This window comes from Corylus avellana, chromosome 8 (genome assembly GCF_965113065.1).
Source record: "Corylus avellana chromosome 8, dhCorAvel1.hap1.2, whole genome shotgun sequence".
Lineage (NCBI taxonomy): Eukaryota > Viridiplantae > Streptophyta > Magnoliopsida > Fagales > Betulaceae > Corylus > Corylus avellana.
The window spans coordinates 4,212,112-4,228,019 of NC_142497.1; the positions used below are offsets into that span (position 1 = coordinate 4,212,112).

General features: G+C 36.6%; 3 protein-coding genes across 4 annotated transcripts; 2 read left to right on the plus strand and 1 right to left on the minus strand.

Annotated features, from left to right (window-relative positions):
• The first annotated feature begins 158 nt into the window (after positions 1 to 158).
• LOC148583991 (aspartyl/glutamyl-tRNA (Asn/Gln) amidotransferase subunit B) lies at positions 159 to 3,143 on the plus strand. 2 transcript variants are annotated; one of them, XM_088519233.1, is made up of 2 exons: positions 159 to 311; positions 2,676 to 3,143. In XM_088519233.1, exon 2 carries the CDS (start codon positions 2,677 to 2,679, stop codon positions 2,911 to 2,913), a length of 237 nt encoding a protein of 78 aa, XP_088375359.1. In that variant the 5' UTR covers positions 159 to 311; position 2,676; the 3' UTR covers positions 2,914 to 3,143. The 2 variants fall into 2 exon arrangements, with proteins under 2 accessions (XP_088375359.1, XP_088375358.1); XM_088519232.1 differs by having other exon boundaries at positions 163 to 311; positions 2,665 to 3,143.
• A 2,081-nt stretch (positions 3,144 to 5,224) lies between these two features.
• Positions 5,225 to 14,150, plus strand: E2F1 (E2F transcription factor 1). The gene is made up of 14 exons (XM_059573929.2): positions 5,225 to 5,689; positions 8,929 to 9,121; positions 9,326 to 9,385; positions 9,538 to 9,623; positions 9,696 to 9,784; positions 9,904 to 9,958; positions 11,561 to 11,613; positions 11,701 to 11,751; positions 11,874 to 11,922; positions 12,034 to 12,099; positions 12,186 to 12,262; positions 12,416 to 12,641; positions 13,057 to 13,123; positions 13,234 to 14,150. Exons 1-14 carry the CDS (start codon positions 5,477 to 5,479, stop codon positions 13,365 to 13,367), a joined length of 1,419 nt encoding a protein of 472 aa, XP_059429912.2. The 5' UTR covers positions 5,225 to 5,476; the 3' UTR covers positions 13,368 to 14,150.
• An 87-nt stretch (positions 14,151 to 14,237) lies between these two features.
• Positions 14,238 to 15,649, minus strand: LOC132163588 (FAM210B-like protein). The gene is made up of 3 exons (XM_059573930.2): positions 15,329 to 15,649; positions 14,604 to 14,795; positions 14,238 to 14,494 (listed from the first exon to the last, which is right to left on the minus strand). The coding sequence occupies exons 1-3, from the start codon at positions 15,551 to 15,553 to the stop codon at positions 14,336 to 14,338; spliced, it is 576 nt and encodes a 191-aa protein (XP_059429913.2). The 5' UTR covers positions 15,554 to 15,649; the 3' UTR covers positions 14,238 to 14,335.
• Positions 15,650 to 15,908: the final 259 nt, after the last annotated feature.

The window sequence follows — 15,908 nt, forward strand, 5'->3', positions numbered from 1 at the left end:
TATGTGCGGAGCGGGGCGGGTACCCGGGAAAAAATTTATTATAACCCGCAACACGCCCGGGTTAAAAAAAAAAACTCTATCCGAGAAAAATAACATAAAACCCGGCCTGTGCGGGACGGGTTGGGAGGGTATTTGCTCACCCCTTCTTAATCACAAATTTGATAAAACGGTGTGTGATTCTGAGTCTCTGACTCTCTTGAGTATATCTGCTCTTGTTCTCTCTAGAATTTGCCTTCCTAACCCTCTGTTTGGTTGCCGAGAAAGCGGAAGGAAAATAAAAAAAGAAGCCCGAGTCTTGATTTTACTTCAAGGTTAGTGCTCTTTCTCATTATTCGAATGCTGACGTCCCTCACTCCCGTTATTCCCTTGCTGTTGTTTAGGCCAATTGAGAGTTCTGTTTGCTCCAAGACTTTAAACATTATCAATTTTTTTTTTCCTTCGTTTTCTCCGCAACTAGCTTGGGGACTGAAATTTTGAATTTTATTGTGGTTTAACATAATTTGATTAATTTTAAAGTTATATTGATCACAAATTATATTTTTTTGTTTTTGTTAATCCCGTTTTTCTTATAGGGTGATGAGAAAACGCAGGAAAGGGAAAGAAAATAACATTTAGAATAACGTAGTGGTGAGAAACTATATAAGAGTAACCATTAGAATTAATATGCGTTTGAGAAAACAAAATAGTTTGACCTGTCAAATTACTTGTCTCAGTTTTCTCCGAACCTAAAGGTAGTGTTCATGTGGATTTGTAACCATGAATTTGGATTAATGGGATTTGAGGTTGGCTCGAAATTCAAGTACTGAAGTTTTTGCTGACATTTATCGGTCGACTTTGCATAACACATTATTTTCTTTGATTTTACGAATATTGATACAGGAATTCTCACATTAGTGTGTTTTGGGTAATCTCAATCCCATTGTTTTTCTCATTTTGGACGCAAAATTTTTAGCTTTATTTTTCATGTTAGACTAGCTAATGGATGTGTTTTTTTTTTTTCGTTGGAACACTCTCTTTTCACTTCTAAAGATAAAAGAGTCTCTAGTTAGGGCTCAGTTTGATTTGGTTTAGTTTGAATGACATTCTGGCAATACCACTGGTATCCCATTGCATTGACATAGATAATACAGCTCCTGTAGAAATATGAGACCTTGCTTCAAAAATAGGTGTTCAATGTTATTCTTGATATAACCATCTTTTTAGTTGTCTCATGTTGCCGACTCCTTGCCATTATCTGGCGCTGTTCTGTAATTTTGTCTATGCCTTGAATCTTATTTTCTTTCTCCACATTCATCAAATGATCAAGTTAAATCTCCTGGAAGTGAAGCTTTAATGCAACCTGCTGCAACTTCATTTTGTAAGCTTTGCAAGTGCATTCAAATAGATCGTCTCTTTTAGCTTTCTTAGATTTCCCATGCATGAGATTTGAAATCTTGGGTTCTTAATTGGGTGTTTCTCTTGTATACTTCCCGTATACTTGGATTTGTATACGGGAACCTAAAGGTAGTGTTCATGTGGATTTGTACCCATGAATTTGGATTAATGAGGATTAGAGGTTCGCTCAAAATTCAAATAGTGAAGTTTTTGCTGACATTTATCACTCGACTTTGCATAACACATTATTTTCTTTGATTTTACGAATATTAATACAGGAATTCTCACAATAGTGTCTTTTGGGTAATCTCACTCCCATTGTTTTTCTCAATTTTGACACTAAATTTTTAGCTTTATTTTTCATGTTAGACTAGCTAATGGATGTGTATTTTTTTTTTTTTCCATTGAAACACTTTCTTTTCACTAGTTAGGGCTCCGTTTGATTTGGTTTAGTTTGAATGGCATGCTGGCAATGCCACTGGTATCCCATTGCATAGACACAGATAATAAAGCTCCTGTAGAAAGATGAAACCTTGCTTGAAAAATAGGTGTTCAATGTCATTCTTGATATAGCCTTCTTTTTAGTTGTCTCATGTTGCCAATTTCTCGCCATTATCCAGTTCTGTTCTATAGTTCTGTCAATGCCTTGAATCATATATTCTTTCTCCACATTCATCAAATGATCGAGTTAAATCTCCTGGAAGCGATGCTTTAATGCAACCAGCTGCAACTTCATTTTGTAAGCTTTGCAACTGCATTCAAATAGGTAGTCTTTTCTAGATTTCCAATGCATAAGGTTTGAAATCTTGGATTTTTGTCTCATATACTTCCTGTGTACTTGGTTGTGCCCCTCTCCTTTTTTTATGAAACTAGATTACTTTAAAAAAAGAAAAATGGGTGCCAATGAATGACATGATAAGTTGTTCAATACAATGAACGGTGGCCAGTGGCATCTGAGAATGTTGAAGGGATTCTTGTGCTCTGAGCATGCCTAAAATCATCTCTCTTTTTCATCTGCTGTCTCAAACCCTTAGCTTCATCCTCGATGCTTTTTCTGTTGATTGCCATAATATCTCTCTGCTTCCTTCATGTTTATCAACCAAAATGTTTAGCTGTAACTCCAAGAATCTTGTCAATGTAGCAGTTTTAATAAAGGAATAGATGCATCCACACGAGTTGCTACATCCATGCAATGGTGTGAGAGGGTAGAGTGTAACAAGAAGTCTTGTTTCGTTTGCTAATGTATAGAATGTGCCTCTTGTTGATTGATTTATTTACTTGTTTTTGAAGCTGAGCCTTAGCATGGGAAATCAGCCTGTGAAGCAACAAGAAAGGGGAGAGATACTATTGAAGGTTGTGCCTCCTCTGGATCCTGCATATGTTAGGTGGCTTGCTCGAGATGTTGAGAGGATTCATGGCTTTACTCCAAGAAACCCTCGTGCTGTGAAGCCACCAGAACATTATTTAGAATACATGCGCTTCAGTGGATGGTTGGATGTGAACTTGGATGATCCGGATCTTGCCCATTTGTTCAAGTAGACAATCATTTACTTATCTAAAAGTATGCCAGTTCCCAATGAGAAATGTCGGATATTATAATTCTATTTAGCATTCATCCAACAAGATGGATGTGGCATTTCCAACTACATCTTCGATTAATCCCTTGTTAATTTTTTTTTATTTTTTTTTTTTAAATAGTTCAATGTTGAGTTAGAGTGTCAAGTCAACATTATTAGACAATTGTTACATAGAATTATAGTATTTGACACTACCCGCTCCAAATATAGTTTACTAGAAAGTACTAGATGCTTGGGTTGTTGAATGGGGTCGAGATAGGCCTTAGCCTAGCAAAAATTAAAAACAATGTAATTTGTTTGGTCTAGATGCATTATAAACTCCCAACATGTTCTTCTATCCCATTGTTTTACGAAAAATAAAAAATAAAAAGCAAAATCTACATAATTGAAGTCTATGCTTAGCAAAAAGCCCAAGCACAATGGGGTGAAGATAAATAGCATGCTGACAAAATTTTTTTTTTTTTTTATTAAAATATTAAAAAAAAAAAAATCACGGCTCAGCACAATGATATAACGCACGTAGAGTTCAAGAAACAATTAACAAATATAGAATTCAAGAATAAGGGTCTATAGTTGAAAAGAAAAAGGAAAATGAGAAGAGTAAGTTATAGAGTTTATTTATTGGGAAAATTTCATAAAGGACCTCTGAACTATCATACGATTTGAAAAGTTCTCATCAAATTTCGAAACTTCTTAATTGGACCCTCCGAACTTTCAATTTGATGCAATCTACTCATTTCGTTAGTTTTTTGATGTTAAAAGTGATGAAATTACCTTTTTATACCCTTAAAAATTTTTATAAAATTTCAAATTTATCCTTAATTTCTAATCGAAAATTAAAAAGAAAAAAGAAAATTGAAGGGTAATTTGGTCATAAGAAAAAACTGGGTTTCAAAGTTTAGCCCATATTCCTTGTGTGGACAAAGCCTGCAAGAAGCCCAGCCCACGAGAGCCCCGGCAAGTGCGAAACGCGTTGGTGCCCTAAAAGAGTGGCGCCTAAATGAGTCGTGACTCACTGTGCTGGTGGGGGGGAAAAGCTGGTTAGGGCTTTTGCTTGATTGGGTAGTTGGTGTGACAGTGGAAACAATCGCGATTGATACATTACGCGCCAATTAATCGCCACTTTAATTCCCCCTTAACAAAAGGCGCGCATCGCCGATTCGAACCCCCTTAATTGTCTTTGTCCTAACCGCGAAAAACCAGAACTTATTTCTCACACCACACAAGAGCTTCGATACGCTACACTCAAATCTATCTGCATCCAAACCTTTCCAATCTCGCTAAAGAGAAGCCCACCGCACGATTTTATTTTTATTTGCTCAAGTAGATTTAAATTTAGCATAATTTGTTATTTTGACGGTGTAGAACTCTAGTTATTAATCATACAATTATTTCAATTCAGATAATATTAAATAGTTGTTTTCCCAATCATAAATATATATCTTTTATATTTAAGGGTGCGTTAGGATTGTGATTTTGTAAAAATAATCTGCATTTTTTAAATATATCACAAAATATAACACGTTTGACATTGCGATTTAAAAAACACTTAAATTTAAAATAAGAAAAAAATATGCGATTTTAATAAGCAGGATAAGAGGTGTTTATTTAAAAAAAAGTGCGAATTTAAACCAAAATCATGAATTCGCATAACAAATATTTAACAAAAAAAATACTTTGTAACATATTTTATCAAATGCCTTTACGATTTTAAAAAGTGGCAATCCCAAAAACGATATTTTTAAAATCGTACTTATTGAAACCGACTCTAAACCATATTTGATAAGACAGTAGTATATTATAATTTTTATTACAAATTCTTTATAAATAATGTGGTAATTATCTTAATAATTAAAATATAACCATCATATAACAATTTCTATAATACTTATAACGTTAATCACTAAAATATAAATTATCACGAAACATTTTAGTTATACTCATTTTTCATAAAAATGTAAACTATTATATGAGTTTTTTATAAAAAAAATATAATAAAAACGGTAATACTCTCGAATATTTTCATAATAAGATTCTACATTTTTTGTAAAAGCCTAGACTAGGAGTCAAGGAGAGTATGGAGGACCAGAGCGCATGTGATCCTAGACGCACCAAGCGGTTAGACGTAGGCACCCACTCGTTTCTCCTTAGTCTTATATAATTAATTTATAACTTATTTTTGTTTTCTATAAAAAAGAAAAAAAGAAAAACAATTAACTTTTGCCAGTAAATTTATAAGTGCTTCCCTCCACATCTATATCCGAACCAAATTCCCTCCTTCCTGCCCTTTGTTTCCCTCGTTTTCTGCTCTCTTTCTCTCTCCCGCTTTTCCATTTTCCTTCTACCCAAACACCCTCAGATCCCCGCTTCCCCGCCCCCAATTTTCCCTCCAACTCCTCCCATCCAATTTCCCTTCTGTTCCCCTAAATTTTAGTTGTCTTCTTTCTTTCTTTGTCTCTCTCTCGTTCTCTCTTTCAAAACCCCCAAACCGCAAAGCTCACTCGAGCTCGATCTCTCGCCGCTTGATGTCGGGCCCGAGAGCTCCGGCACCGTCTGCGCAGCCGCCTTTCGAGCAGATCACGCAGCAGCAGCAGCCGCAGCAACAGCCGCCGAGGCGGCAGCTACCATTCTCGTCTTTGAAGCCCACGTTCGCTACTCCAGCGGAATATCACCGCTTCTCCGATCCTCGCCGCGGTGCTGCTGATCACGGAGCTGAGGCCATCGTTGTCAAGTCTCCTGTGAGTTCTTCTTACTTTTGCTTTGGTAAAATTTATGCATTTCTTTTTTAGTGATGTCTGTGATTTGAGAATTGCCTTGGGATCTGCTTAGCAAGTGAGCGGAATGAGTCGTTGATGTTTTGATTTGTTGGAATTAGTGATCGGGAGTTCTTGGGGTTTGGATTTGTGGAAATTGTGGAACAAGGTTGTTTCCTTCTTTTACTGGACTGTGATTATTTGGGAATTTCATATTTCTTTGGTAATATTGGTCTATTTTGGAGCGCGGTGACTTGGTTGAATCTGTTTGGTTCTTTGACTGACTTCATTTCTTGCTTAATCGGTAAAATTTGCAGCCTTTTTAGGGGGGACATTTGGTTGATTGTGTGTTTGACTATGTGGATATGGTGATTGTTACATTTCTTGTTATTCATGTTTGTGAAACCATGATTATGATATGATAGTTGGCATCCTGTTGGCCCCCCTCATCTGCAAATTTGGAGAAAGGTTGTTAGCCACTAATGCTCTTTTTGTCTGGAAGATGCTTGCGCAAGAGAATGGATTCCTTTGCAAATTGTTAATACTTGTTCTAATGATAATATTTGACCAACTCTTAGTTACTGATTTGTTTGGGTTGCTATCTATGCTCAGCCGCCTGCACAAGTGTTTGCCTAATAAGTTTCTCATTCTTAGTTTGACACTCTTCTTTGGTGCTTGTTGGAGAGGAAGCAGCTCACATTTGATGTAGAACTCCAGCTACATCTAGATCTTCTTACAAGCAATAGAGTGACCTATCTGAAAAAGTGAATGCTCATCTAAGTAAATTAATTTTGCACATTCAATGTTCTAAATATGTGTTGATAAGTATGTTGAGATCATAAATAAGGAGCTATGGTGTTCTAATATTTTTTGGAATTATCAGAGACATCAATGTTGTTAGTGTTATTGATAAAAGCTGTGTCAGAGTCATTGATAAACAATTGATAGTCAAGATTTTGGACATGGTAATTGGGCTAAGAATATCGGATTCTCAATGATCAAAGTACTATCCTGTGTCACCTTTCATATAAAATTACAAGGTGCTGATGGAATATGACAATGATGTGTACTGGAATGGTGATCCATACCACATGGTATCATGAAGGATTGAAAAACGGCCTCTTTTCCATAGTGATGCTAAATAAATAGCTTTCTTTACATGTTTACATCTTGAACATAGATAGTAGAACATTTTATATATTGATGCAAATATGGTCCAAGCGCTGATCACAGAAAAAAAAAAAAAAAAATATTGATTCGCTCCCATTCACTATAGAACATTGTATACATTGATGCATTTTCTACAGGTGCTCATCTGTTCCACATTCGCCTGAATATGTACCCATTGACAGATGTTTTGAACTTAGAGAGCTTTCTGTGTCATCTCAATGTTGCCCATGCAACCTACATCCTTATATCATGGCTGATACAATTAGCTAGGTTATCCAGTCGTGGAAGTAATTGTAACTAGTCGACACTTCATTATAGAGATTTTGATTGCAAATATTTTGAAATGTCTGAATGTCGAACACATTTCTAGAATACATGCCTGTTGAAAAATATCTTAGATTGACATCTTAGTATAGCATTAAGCCTCTATAAATAATGATTGCCATGGCTTTAAGTCTTTTCAACATGTGTCTGGATGATATGAATGTTTGGGGTATCCCGGTCCCTGCCCATATCTATAATGTTGAGTTAATTTCTAGTGGACAAACTGAATCTATTTTAGAATCTTCAATTACTTATCTATGGAAATGACTGAAAGATCTTCTAAACATGATCATTTTGCATTGATTTTATTAAAATTCAAAGTACTGATGCTAGTTTTGACACACTTGTTTGTCAGATCAATAGTCTGGTCATTTTAGTGTTTAGATGTATATCCATTTGTTGTGCTGGAAATGGATGTAATTGTTAGGTGCTTCCAAGACTTCTTTGATTGACATATACCAATGAAGTGTTATGAGATAGTGACATTGCTGCTCAGTAGTGCTACCAAAAGTTTTGGGCCATCAAATAATTTTATTTCTTCAATATGTTGTACCCGAGATCGGTTAGTCAGTCATTGGGAAGCATAGATAAGATGAAATGAGATATGCCAAATCTGATGGTTTTGATTTGAGCTTTGCTAGTCTTTTGTAGGAATGACATCTTACAGCATAGTGCTTGTTACAATGAAAACTTGAACTCCTCACGTAGATATGGTGTACTACTGTGGTAATAGGAACCTTTGTCAATGATGAAGTACTGTGCTTATGGTTGAAGTCTTATTTTTGAACTTCTTCGTAAGAAACTGCCCCATATTCAAGGAATATGCGTGAAGACAAAAGTTTTGAGGATCGTGAGAGGTCGTTGGCGAAGCTTAAGTCATTTTTATAGTAGTAGAGGTAAGGGACATAATGTTGCATGATCCTTTGCCTTTCAAAATTTGTCTTCAATATTAATGCCCTAGGGGTCTGGATCATGCAGTTTGAGGGCGTCGGATGCTGGTGGAATTTGATGCATTTGCACTTTTGAAAGTGGTGTTGCTGGCTGTTTGTTGTTGGTAGAATCTCTTACAATGACTCTCCTTCTCACAGTATTTTTTGAGTTTGAAAAGAACAAAGAAATGTTTCACAATAAGTGTGACTTATTGTTGAATAGGCATATGTATTTTCAGAGTTTAAGATATTTGGTTGGTTGGGTTTCACTTTTAGACGTTTATAGGATGTATCAGAGGTTTTTCTATATGGAAGCACTATACTCGTGTTTGTCAACTAATCATACCATATTTATTGCATTTCCTTGTTCAGTTGTTTCCATTATTTTATTAAATAAGTTTGCTCCTTAGAAAATTAATATTTTTAATATGATTTTGCAATTGAGAAATCTCAGATATATAACAATTTCAGATGTTTGGTAGTTTGCTATTGAGAATGATGAGATATTTACAACTCAATGATCTTTTGGTTGACCGAACTAGCTAGTCTTGCTGTTGCTACTTCTGTCAGTTGATAAGTTGGAAAGCTAACTTCTCTCTCTAGTTGCATATCTAGCCTCTCGAAAATTAGGCTGGCTGTGAATTCGTTGATTTTTTTTTTCAGCCAGCATATTTGTATGTTTCATTAGCATTCTTTTATCTTGAATGGAACCTTGAATTCTTGCATTTATTTGAATTGTGATCAAATGTATTTGCTCATGTTGCTGATTGAATTTTTCAAAAACATAATGGTGTTTATTAGCATTTAAAGCGGAAGAGTGACACAGCAGACTATGAAGCTGAGTCTGGTGATAGAATAACAGGTTCTGGATTCACTGAAGTAGTTAACAGTCCCCTTCAGACACCAATGTCAGTAAAAGGGGGAAAGGGAAGCAAAACGTCAAGGCTTACAAAGTGCAATAAATCTGGACCTCAAACTCCAGTCTCAAATGTTGGTGAGTATAAATATTAGGACTATGTTCCCATATCTATGTTCCTGCTACGTATCTCTTTCATTATTTGTTGTAAATCAAAGGATAATTAGGTACTATCTGAATCCTCTCAATTAGCACAAGTACTTCTCTTTCCTTCTGTCTCCATTGGTCCTAGCAGAAAGTGTAAGATGCATTTATGGCAAAACTTTCTCTAAATTTTGGCAGCTTCTCCTTCCGGCAATAATCTCACTCCAGCTGGCCCTTGCCGTTATGACAGCTCTCTTGGTAACAGAATTACTACTTCTGCCTTTGTTGATTAATTTATATTTTATTTTTTATTTTTAAAGAAGCACGGCTCATTTCAGTATAGCTCTGTTTGTGGAATAGACCAATTTCTTGTTTAAGAGTGACAACAATGTCCTATGATTCTCATTCAGGTCTCTTGACAAAAAAATTTATCAATCTGATCAAACATGCTGAAGATGGTATTCTTGATCTAAATAAAGCTGCTGAAACTTTAGAGGTGACCATTATTCTGTCTGGTTCAACATACCAATTGTTGTAAAGTTCTATAAGTTGAAGATTTCTGCTACAGGTGCAAAAGAGGAGGATATATGATATAACAAATGTCCTTGAAGGAATTGGTCTCATAGAAAAGAAGCTCAAAAACAGAATCCAATGGAAGTATGGAAATGCTTTCTTATTTTTTGAAAGTTTAATGTCATATTTTGTTTTCTAAATTGCGAAAATCAATTATCTACTGCACATGAGAACTCACTCAGTTTGATTGATTGTTTGATTAGGGGAGTTGATGTCTCAAAGCCAGGGGAGGCTGATGAAAATTATTCCAGTTTACAGGTATGCCAAATAGAGAAATTGTTTCTTGTCATGCATGAACCATGGTTGCTCAGGCTCTGCACAGCTCTTTAAACATTTTGTGCCCTTTTTTTCCCCCCTTTAGTATGATTTGATTTTCTTTTGAGAGTGAATTTTTAACTCTGCTAGGTTGATTGTAAAGGCAACATTTGGCCTATAGTGAAGCAAATATGTTTATATGAATATATACTCAACAGTGCTAGTATGCCAACCATTTTGGGTTGACATCACAGGTTTTTCCTCATGTTAGCCTCACCTAGTGCCTTGACTTTTTAATCATTGGCCATACTGTTCGCATGTCACCAGTTCAATCCACATTCTTTTAAGGCTATTGCCCTTGCCCTTGTAGCACGTTTAGCATGAATCGTGAAAATGAGCAGTTGGTGAAGTTGGTCATCATTGTTGAAAAGTTAGATTAGGCTTCCTGACTTGAGTTTGTTATATATGTACCATCATGTGCATAACATTCTGATGGTGATGGATCAAATACATCATTTTATCTCCAATGTGTAGTAATTATGAGCATAAATGTATTAGGAAGGGGTGGGATGGTTTTGCACACCATGTGCGTTATGAGGTAGGAGATGGTTCTAAAGTTTTGTTTTGGCATGATGTGTGGTGTGGGAAAAACCATTGAAGATCCTTTTTCCAGAATTGTTCACTATTGCATGTGGGAAGGACGCGTGGGTGGCGGAGAATATGCAATTTCAAAATGGTACTCTACATTGGAATGTGTTGTTTATTCGCCTGTGCGTGATTGGGAAGTGGATGCGGTCTCTTGATTCTTTGAGTTGCTATATTCCCAAAAAGTTTGGTATGGATGTGAGGATACAATTTGTTGGATTCCATCGAAAAGGAAGACATTTGCAATGAAATCTTATTATCAAGTTTTGTCTACTTTGGTACAGTATATTTTCCCTTGGAAAAGTATTTGGAAAGTAAGGTGCTACCGAGAGTGACTTTCTTTGTGTGGACGGCGGCTCTAGGGAAAATATTAACAGTGGATAATTTACGCAAGAGGAATATTATGGTGATTGAATGGTTTTGTATGAGTAAGCATGATAGAGAGTTAGATCGATCATTTATTCCTACATTGTACGGTTGCAACAGAGATATGGAGTGTACTTCTTCAGCTTTTTGGTGTTGATTGGGTTATGCCTCGCAGGGTGAGCGAGTGTTTGGGAAGTTAGAGAGGACAACTGGGCAACCATCTTGCTTTGCATATATGGTAGATGGTTCCCTTGTATGTGATGTGGAGTATTTGGCTAGAGCAGAACACTCGAAGTTTTGATGAATATGAGAGAGGATTGACCGATTTGAAGAAGTTGGTGTTATAAACGCTGTATTCATGGAGAGTGGCCTGGCCTACTCCGAATGTTTCTAATTTTTCTGAATTCTTAGATTTATGTTCTTCTCTTTTCGGATTAGGGGTCTCTTGTATATTTCCTGTGTACATCGATTGCCCCCCTCTGCTCGTTGTTTGAATATACATTATTTATCCAAAAAAAAAAATGAGCGTAAATAATGTTTGCATATTTTTGAAGGTGAAGGATTTGGCCTCATGTTTTCTTTCTTTTAATGTAGGCAGAAATTGAAAACCTTTCCATTCAAGAGAGCAGATTAGATGAGCAAATAAGGTTACTTACCTATGCCTTTCCTAGATTTGCTCTATTACAATTTTTTTTTCCAACCGTTGATGTGCTGAGGCTTCAAATCTGTTGCAGGGAAATGCAAGAACGATTGAGGGAGCTCAGTGAAGATGAGAACCATCAGAAGTAAATTGCCCTCCATTTTACTCCACCAAGATTCATTCACTTTTGTGATGTTATGATCTTTATTTTGTATCCATAATTGGTATCATTTTAGTTGATACAATCTAGCCTTTGTCCCATGCTAGGTGGCTTTTTGTCACTGAGGAAGACATCAAGGGCTTACCCTGCTTCCAGGTTTGTTTTTAGTAATGTCACCATATATAATTGGAGTTGGCAACCTTGCATTTCCTAAAATAAATTTCTCTTACCAGTCAACTAAATACATACAGTAATTGCTTCTACCAGAATGAAACGTTAATAGCAATTAAAGCTCCACATGGCACCACTCTGGAAGTCCCAGATCCTGATGAGGTAATTTAAGAATGGACAAGATAGATGAAAGTTCATTTTATGTATTTACATGCATATTTCTCAATGACTTTTCTAATTTGTACCAGGCTGTTGACTATCCCCAGAGGAGGTACAGGATAGTCCTAAGGAGCACAATGGGCCCCGTAGATGTTTACCTTGTAAGGTATCATTGATTCTACCTGGTTACAAGATCATTGCATTTTCTGTAGTCATTAATGTCTTCCCTGCACTAGCAAAGATAAAGACACAATCCTAGTGTAAGTAATGATTGAATATTTCGGATCCGGATAATCTGACTCTCTATCTTTCTCTCTAGTCAATTTGAAGAAAGGTTTGAGGAGATTAATGGTGTTGAGGTACCTCCAAACGTTCCATCAAGTTCAGGGTTTGATGAGAACCCAGCAACAGCAATGGTCGCAGAGGAGAGCAGAGGAAAGGAGATTGAAATGCAGGGACAAGATGCTCATAGAATGTGCTCAGATCTTAATGCCTCTCAGGACTTTGTGAGTGGAATCATGAAGATTGTTCCATCAGATGTTGATGTAAGTCTGGCTCTTGATTTGTTTGGTATAATAGCTTTTTTGAAAGATACAATCTGTTATAAACAGTTTTGTTATTTTTTCGTTCACTGGAGCTCCAAAAAAAAATTATTACAAGCAGAAACTACATGTTCTGCTTTTCTGAAAAAAAAATGTCTAAAATGTGATGACATCAAATGACTGAAGAAACGATAGGTTTTAGAAGAGCAGAATAATTTAACCTGTAAAATAATGCCTTCTGTTTGGTTATTTTGCAAGCCCCAACTTAAATAGTTTCCTACCAGTAAGTTAATAGTTTAAAAAAAATTAAAAAATGACGTCATTAATAAATATTTGTTTCAGTTCTACTGAAGTTTCTTTTGTTCTTTTGATGAAAGGAACAACAATGAGTACTAATGTTTTCTGTTTTACCATTCAGAGTGATGCAGATTACTGGCTTTTATCAGATGCTGATGTTAGCATCACAGACATGTGGCGAACGGAACGTATCCTCACAGCAAAGATGCTGCTCCTTTTTTTTCTTTGAGTTATTTTTGATTTGCCCCGTCTTAAAATCTTTACAGTGAGTACTGAATTCCTTGATTCTTTACCATAGCTGGGGTAGGATGGAATGACCTGGGTGCACTTCATGAAGATTATTTCATGCCTAATGTCAGCACACCACACCCCCAGACTCCACCGTCCTGTGCAACCGAAGAGCCTCCTCCCGCTAACCCTACTAAGAGTTGAGAACTTGGAAAGCGTATGTTGATGAATCTAATCGAGGATACAATTACTTGTTATTCATGAGAACCTATGATGTCTAACCATTTTCGATTGTGTAAAATCTCTGGAGGAGGTTAGATTGAAGGTTCCAAGGAGATGCCTGCAGGATGTTCCCATAAAAAAAATGCACAAGAAACTATTGGATGGAAGGTGGAGGTCGCAGCTTCTTTGTACAGTTAAGTACCATATATTAGGTATTTCTTCTTGTAGTAAATAAAGAAAAAAGAAAAAAGAAGAAAAAAAGAAGAAGCAGAAAATACCAATGTTGTTCACCGGTGTATATTAGCATTCTTGGCTTTATTGTACTGACTAGCTTGACCTCTAGGTTAATTTCGCAAGTATTGAAGAGTCTGAAGAGATGTATTTCGTATTGTTTAGAAATTAGAAGTAAGAGAATAGGATGAATCTGTGTTCTTTCAAGTAATGAAGAGATATTTCATATGCTTAGAAAAATAAAATAAAACCATGTGATGACTCGTTTACCAATATGATGAGCCAGAAAAGCCCTACTGATTTTTGGAAATGAAGTACCTAAACCTTATACGCTACCCGATTTGTGCTTGAAGTCTTTCATATTATTGGTGGCATCGTAATGCAACTTACCTGGTTTATATGAAATGCTCAACTGCTCCGAGGGATTTGAACGTGGGAGCAAGGTGGCATCGACATACGTATGGTGGTAACAGTCATTTTGTTTTAAGCTTGTTCATGCCATAACTAACCATCGCGAGCTATAAACTTGTGGTTCAAAACGGACCCGACCCGATAATGCAAAGAAAAGGAAAAAGAAAAAGAAAAAGAAGGCAGGCATTATAGGACTGGAGAAACGTGGTCGTCGTGAAGATCATTTGCCTTTATAATCAGGAGTTGGAAGTAAGAAAAATCCCATGATATGTTACATGTGAAACAATATTGGTTGTACCAAAAAGAGGCTATTTCTCTTTCTCAACTTTCTTTCCAATCCAACTGGCAACAATGGGAGTCAGAGCCACCGTTGGAGGGAATCTTATTGGAGATGCAGCCTTGTGTGCAGCATATGCCAAAGCCAAGGTACCAACTTTCTCCCCAGTCGCATCAGTCGAAATCCCCACCTGAAAATATAATATAGTATGTACAATGAAAATCATATACCTTGGAGGATCAGGCAATTTGCAGTTCATAGATAGAAACTAGATCAGGATCTTTATTATTTGTCCTTACCTTTTGCAGCAAAGTTTGGACATCAATTCCAGCGCTAATTAGTGCATAGCAGATCGAGAAAGAGATCAGAGAGAGAATAATGGAGGTGGCCAAATATGCTCCTCCATACTTTGCTAGCAGTTCCTTGGCTTGATTGCCCTTTGATTTTCCTTCCTCAGCTCCTTCCCTTCCTTCCTCTTTCGACCTGAATATCTGCAGACATCCATGACATTTTCAAATGCCACACAGTAATCAAGAAAGCATTAACACACATCTTCAAAAAAGTACTAGCTACTTCGTAGTTAGTTTTCCCCAGGGATTCTGAAAGATACATAAAATCCTCCACTCCACTGAACTTAATAAGAGTAATTAGGCTGGATGCTACTTCTTGCAAACACACAAAATACATTAAATCAGAATTAATTTCTTTCTTCCTTTCATTCCTCAAACTCCTAAGCGACCAAACCAATAACAGATGTTGAAAATTTCCAGAATTGACTGCAATTTACTCCCATATGACACCCTCTATACCCATCAAACATCTAATTTACACATAAAAAGAACAAGGAAACTCATGTATATAAAATTAAAAAAAAATAAAAAAACATAACAGCATTATAGGACTAGTACCATGGAGAACAGCCATAATCCCATAAGAAAAAGAAGAATTAGAATGAAAGTTAGCAGTTTAGATGCCCACAGACAAGCAAACACAAACAGACACGGAGAAGAGAAGAAATGGGTACCTTCCAGAGACCAGCCTCAAGGCCATACTTCTTCGTAATTTCCTCAGCCGAAGGAGAGGAAGACGGAGTTTTCGTTTCCTCTGTTTTTTCTTTGAGAGCCCTGACACTGAAGCGCTTCAAACTGGATTTGGAGGGTGGAATTGAAGCACAGTAGCAGGTTCTGAGCTGCCCACTGCCGGAGCAAGAAGCATAGGCGAGAGAAGGCGCTGGCAGAGCTGTTGCCATTGTTAGCCGACCAAAGGTTTTTCTATCTGTTAAAACATGACTATAAATTCCGAGACGAGAAAAGAAGTAAATATCTTCAGAAAATCAATAGAAAGAGAGGAGACGACTATGTATGTGAACCAAGCAAAGCAAAGCAACGAAAGCACGGGTGGATTGCGTTTTACTTTGCTACCCCCCGCAATGCACAATTGGTTTCATTTGGTCGGTGGTAAATTGGTAATCATGGGCTTCATTGCATTTCCAGAGTAACAGGATCACAATGACACCTGTCCCAAGACCGCAAAATTTAAAAGAAACACCTGGAAAGCTTCCTTTATTAGATGGGAAGAGGGTTTTTTTTTTTTTTTTTTAATTC

Coding starts and splice junctions, on each gene's coding strand:
- E2F1 (XM_059573929.2), top strand. CDS start 5,477: ATGTCGGGCCCGAGAGCTCCGGCACCGTCTGCGCAGCCGCCTTTCGAG. Junction 9,386..9,537: donor CCGTTATGACAGCTCTCTTG/GTAACAGAATTA, acceptor ATTCTCATTCAG/GTCTCTTGACAAAAAAATTT. Junction 9,624..9,695: donor AAGCTGCTGAAACTTTAGAG/GTGACCATTATT, acceptor TTTCTGCTACAG/GTGCAAAAGAGGAGGATATA.
- LOC148583991 (XM_088519233.1), top strand. CDS start 2,677: ATGGGAAATCAGCCTGTGAAGCAACAAGAAAGGGGAGAGATACTATTG.
- LOC132163588 (XM_059573930.2), bottom strand. CDS start 15,553: ATGGCAACAGCTCTGCCAGCGCCTTCTCTCGCCTATGCTTCTTGCTCC. Junction 14,796..15,328: donor TTGAGGCTGGTCTCTGGAAG/GTACCCATTTCT, acceptor GGATGTCTGCAG/ATATTCAGGTCGAAAGAGGA. Junction 14,495..14,603: donor TCCAAACTTTGCTGCAAAAG/GTAAGGACAAAT, acceptor TTATATTTTCAG/GTGGGGATTTCGACTGATGC.